This window comes from Colias eurytheme, chromosome 27, assembly GCF_061535395.1.
Source record: "Colias eurytheme isolate Ceu_HAF_F1 chromosome 27, ilColEury1 Martin Lab GWU primary, whole genome shotgun sequence".
Lineage (NCBI taxonomy): Eukaryota > Metazoa > Arthropoda > Insecta > Lepidoptera > Pieridae > Colias > Colias eurytheme.
Window position 1 is genome coordinate 2797682 of NC_143006.1, and position 6007 is coordinate 2803688.

The following is a 6007-nucleotide window of genomic DNA, read 5'->3' on the forward strand; positions in this document are numbered from 1 at the left end:
GGCGTTGAGCACTTTTTCTGTAATGGGTATACAATCTTAAACTCGCGTCAGGACACGTGACCTGATCGAAAAGCGTAAGACGGATACCATTCCAAAATATCAAACATGCTCAACGTTAATAATCAAGTAAGTTTTCACTTCTGCCGGCACTCCCCCAGTGCAACCCGTCTTTATATGGTACATATTGGTATTTCAAATCACAATGTTTAGAATAATTTTGCTTATAAAAGAAATGTATTTATTTATTCAATTCGAAATGTCGGGATAATTAACTTTACAATGAAGCAAATTATATTTGTAGCAAATTATAAAAGTGAATATATCACTTTTCAAAATCCTTAAATTGTGCCTTAAATGATAAATATGTATCTTCTACTCTGTTAATGCTAAAACCTTGCTAAAACCAAACACATGAAAATAGGAATATTTTTTGCATTACATATTTTTTTTTACGTTTTATATTCTAATATTTACAAAAAATATTAAAATCTCGTTGCCAAAGGGAAATTCACAGAAAGGTGACCTACCTACTGAATTTTCCGGGTATTAATTATTTTGATACAAGCAAAGCCAGGTATCATCACGAGTTAAACATAAAAATGTCGTATTTTACTTTCATCATACCTACTTCGCAAGTCGTGTCGCAAAAAATGTTTAGTTTCCAAGAATAAATGGAGATTCTGAGTCAATGTGCTTGAATCATTTATGAACGAGGAATAGAGATAACTTGTTTATATTTAACAATATAATGAAATTAAAGGAAACATATAAAATATGTGTTTCTACTTTTTGTTGAAGTCAAACTTCTTTAGGCGCGTTGAGAGTAAAATTTCAAGGTCCCGTCACGTCACGGAGTAAGGTGACCATTTTGGTATCTTTGAATCTTGCCAATGAAGTTTCACTTCTGACACGTGTGCTCGGCACACACGCTCTTTATTTTTCATCGTTTTTAAATTAAGATGCCTTCTAACAGCTTCTAATAGCGTAGGTATCTATTGTTTGATAATGTGAAAATGAATAAATTAAATATTCAACACTATTAGTATAATGAATTCACTTAAATACTGAAAAAAAAAACAAAATTAGAGAGCCCATGAATTATTTTGGACAAGCGCTCTAGTGAAGTTTAAAACGGTTTTGAGACGCCTTAGGCTCGCACCTCAATTTAACCGGTTAAGGGCCGATTTTTCAATGCTTGGATATAACTATTCGTCGAATAATGTATAAAACTACCATTTTAAAAAACGTATTCTAATTGCCCGTATTTGACACTTTACGTGACATTTTAATATTATCGTGTAATACTTTACTGGACGGATTAGTTTTATCCAAGCATTGAAAAATCGGCCCTAAATGTAAGGGCAATTGAAGTGTAGATAATAACTACTGATATGAAAATAACACCTAAATCTATTATGGATATAATCCACCCAAAATACGGTAGATGGATAGAATATCAGATATAGTTTTAATTCGCTTTCTAAACTACATCCACATAAAAGTGTTTATTCTATGATTCTACTGTTAAAACTGGGCTTGCCAATTTAACATTAATATTGCTCTAACAAAGAGGAACGCTGAAAACACAAAATCCAACTTCCTTGTCACTACATTATCATTACTAAGAGTAAATAACACGCAATTTTGGCCCATAAATCAAAGCCTACAAGGCTCAATTTAATCGTCCGCTCCAACGGTTATATTTATCTAAATTAAGTATTAACTAGATAAGATAGCCCTCTCTCAATTAGTCCTTAATAAGTTACCATGACAACAGGACCAAAACCGAGGTCCGGAGGGAATTTAATTTTATTACTGAACAATATTTGGGATTGTAAGGTATGATTTATTTTAAACTGATATTAAATTTAAAACTGCCGGCTGTATTTTGAAATCTGAAACGAGTGTTAGATTTTTTTAACTAAGGATATATCGAAAACGTATTTCAGGGATTTTTCACGTTTGTTACAGTGTAACTGAAAAATCATTCGAGATATTTTAATTTCTATTTTTTAATAATGTAAGTAGGTACTTATTATGTAAGATGCATGTATTTTCTAATAACTGATTCTGTAGTATTTTGCTGCTATACTTAGCCTTTTTTATCAAATACGTTTTTGGAAAATAAATTCGATATCCTTTCACTTAAATTCTATCTATAATTAATTAAAAAGCTTTACCTGTTAAAAGATAAGCCGGTTATAATTTCATTATAACCGGAATAACATAACTGAAATTTGAACTGAGTAATAACGCTATACTTCCTCTGGGTCTCTTTAATAATTCAATGTTGTTTCACGAAATTATAAATTATCTTTAGTCTTCTTTTTTTGGCGTATTATTTTAATTTAATCTGTTGTACTTTGCGATAATAATTTATTCTTTATTTTTAACGTGATAAACTTTTAAAGCTGTGTTTGTAATTATAATATTCAAATATAATAGACGTCTTAAGTTTCTGGTTGTCTTGGGTTAAAATGGGCTATCGAACAGCGAAAGATTTTTCAAATCGGACCAGTAGACAGTTCCTGAGATTAGCGCGTTCAAACAAACAAACTCTTCAGCTTTATAATATTAGGGATTTAGGGAAATAATATTGTAATACTGTGATATTAGTATAGATAGAACAAAATTCGATCACGAGGCGGGATTTGAACCCGCGTCCTTATTTGCATAAGTTTAAAAATGTTAAGAGAAAAATAATAAACATTGAAGATTTCGTTTTTTTAACATTGTCATTCTTAATTCTCTAGGACACAAATTTCATATTGTCATTATACATATTTAAGTTTAATTTGTTCCTGGTCAAGTTCCTAAGTATTTCTTATTATAGACGGTTACTTCAAAGCTATGTACTATATTATAAAAGTCTATTTATCAGCTCTGCCATATAGAAAACGTAAAAACAACCCACACGAATAATATAATCCAATTTATCTACTTCAAGGTGCCGCAATCCGTCCCTGTGCCAATATAACTTAATCCCAAAGTAAATACAAATCTTGCAGAAAGATATTTTCCTATCCCATGAACAAATTACAGTACTTTATTTGCTAGGGGCAATATTTTTCCCTTGTAACTTGGCGTGCCCCTAAATTAGATGGGCACTCGAGGCAAAGCGTTTCGATCTTATCAAGCAAATTATAATGAAATTGGTGTTGAGCATTCTTGGGTTGGATTTCCTTTATTTTAATGATATCAGCGGTTATGAAGTAACTCATAACGTTAACATAATTATGTAAGAGTGGCAGTTTATTTTGGGTGGTTAGACTGACATCTATACTTCTTTACTAATATTATAAAGATGAAAGGTTTGTATGTATGTATGTATGGTTTTCACGCATAAACTACTGGACCGATTTTGATGAAATTTGGCACAGATAATTATTATCTGAAATTGAATAATTTACAATAGTTGGAAATATATATTATATATATATATATATATAAAGTTAAAATCTAAATAAATATAATAGTGCATAAATATGGACAAATCACTTTCGGATTCTGAAATCCACTTAATGGAACAAACAGATACAACTCCTACCAATAACTTTTTAATAAAACGAGGTAAAAGGAAAAGAGAAGCTGACCCCAATGAATTAACTGAATTAAGGGAAGAGATGAAAGCTATGATTTCTTCGGTGATGACAGCGCAAAAACAAGGCTTCGATAGTAACGCCGCTACATTGCAGGAAATTAAACAAGCTAACTCTAATATCGAAAATGCCTTGGCTTTTTTAACGTCGCAAAATGAAGAAATGAAGAATAAAATAGAACTACTTGAAGGAAAGATTAAAGAAGATCGGAAATATATAACAATGTTGGAGGACAAAATTGAAAATATTCAACAAGATAGCAGGAAGTCAAACTTTGAAATTAAAAATGTGCCTTTAAAACCTAATGAAGCTAAAACGGATTTAGTAGACATGGTTCTATGCCTGTCTCGGACTATTGGATGTCAGATTAACAAGTCGGACCTAAAGGATGTTTATAGAGTACGCGCTAAAAAGGATACACCTAAAAACACTACAATAATAGTTGAGACCTCATCTACCATTTGTAAAAATGAAATGTTAAGATTGAGCAAGGCATTCAACATAAGGCAGAAAACGAAACTTTGTGCCAAGCACTTAGGCTTTACTTCGTCTGCCGATACTCCTATATACATATCAAGTCAGCTAACTGCCAAGGGAGCTCGTCTTCACTTTCTCGCGCGAGATTTGGTTAAACGTAAACTCTACAAGTACTGCTGGACAGCTTATGGGAAAGTTTATTTAAGAAAAGACGACAGCTCAAAAATTATATTAGTTAGAAATGAGGCACAAATCCAAGACATTTCACTCAAAGAAAAATGACTATGCCGCAACTTCCGCTATTCTTTAACATTCAGCTTGTTTTTATTATTAGTTAGTTTAAGTCTTGCCTTTATTGTAATAGTAACTTCCTACTCAACCAATCAAAACATTCAAACTTACACAATACAATTAACACACACACAAATAAACAAATATTATAAACTCATTAAGTACATTTCTAAGCAAACTCTCTTGTATAAAATACATCTACATGCACAACATTTCTCTCAGTCTCCCTTTAATAGGTTATTAAATTATTATATTTTATATGTCACGTCTTTATTCAAATATACTAATATTCCCTGTACCAACAGGTATACACCAACCCTTTATATTCCACAAGTATGGACAGAAATATAGATACATTGCAAGATATAGATAATAGTGAAGCAGCTCGCGTCACACAGTGTGATGTTGAGCAACTATCCAAACATATAATTAAAGAAAAACATGACCTCACTATCATTTCTCAGAATATTAGAAGCGTATACAGCAATTGTAACGACCTTTATATTACACTTACTCAACTGAAATGTACAGCAGATATATTGATTCTCACTGAATGTAGACTTACACCAAACAAACCTATACCTAAATTACAAGATTATGTTTCACATGCAACCACGAATCATATCAATCAAAATGACGGTGTTGTGACTTATATAAGAGACTCTTTACATGCTACAGTTAAAGAGATAAATTTAGATCAAGCTTCTTGTCTACAAATAGAATCGAACAACTACACAATCCTAGGAATTTATCGCTCACCATCTAATACTAACGCAGACAAATTTATAAACTCTTTAGATAGTCAATTAACCTCTTATAAATCTATTAAAAACACTATCATAACTGGAGATATTAATATAAACATACTGGCCAAACCAAATGAAAATAATAATGAAAAGAATAATAGAATACGGTATTTAAATATGTTGACAATGCAAGGATTTTTAATTGGGCACACAATACCTACTCGCGAATCTAGCTGTCTTGATCATTTTATGTTAAATATTGAACGAAACAAAACCTGTGCCCACATAATTATTCTTAATACGTCTATAACCGACCACCTGATGATATTTCTACACCTAACTAAAATTTCATATAATAACTGTCCTAAAACTCTAACAAAAATAAACTTTGATAAAGCTCTTATCGATCTTGCAAATATTAATATCTCAGAATTATTACACTGTGATGACCCTTGTTTACTGACTGATCATTTGATTCAAAAACTTACAACCATCATAAAAGAAAATACAGTGACAACGACTATCTCAAAACAAAAACAAATAATTAAACCATGGATTACAGCAGGTATTTTACGCTGTATAAGAAATAGAAATAAAATGCAAAAAAAACTAAAAATGGATCCACATAACGAAATACTGAATATTACTTATAAAAGATACCGCAACCATTGTAACAAACTAATAAAAAAACTGAAACGCAATTACGAAAGACAAAATTTAGAAAAATCAACTAAAAATACAAAAAATCTTTGGAAAAACATAAACAAAATTACAAATTTAAAACAGGGAAAGTCAGACAACACAACATTATTAAAAATTAAAAACACACCCATAGAATCAGTAAATTATGTAAACGCTTACCTAGCTAATGTCGGGAATAAACTGGCGGACGAA

General features: G+C 31.1%; 1 protein-coding gene across 1 annotated transcript; it reads left to right on the plus strand.

Annotated features, from left to right (window-relative positions):
• The first annotated feature begins 3385 nt into the window (after positions 1-3385).
• Positions 3386-5019, plus strand: LOC149896805 (uncharacterized). Its single transcript, XM_090117309.1, has one exon. The coding sequence runs from the start codon at positions 3486-3488 to the stop codon at positions 4356-4358; it is 873 nt and encodes a 290-aa protein (XP_089973435.1). The 5' UTR covers positions 3386-3485; the 3' UTR covers positions 4359-5019.
• Positions 5020-6007: the final 988 nt, after the last annotated feature.

Excerpts from the sequence above, each read along its gene's own strand:
- LOC149896805 (XM_090117309.1), top strand. The coding sequence starts at position 3,486 with ATGGACAAATCACTTTCGGATTCTGAAATCCACTTAATGGAACAAACA.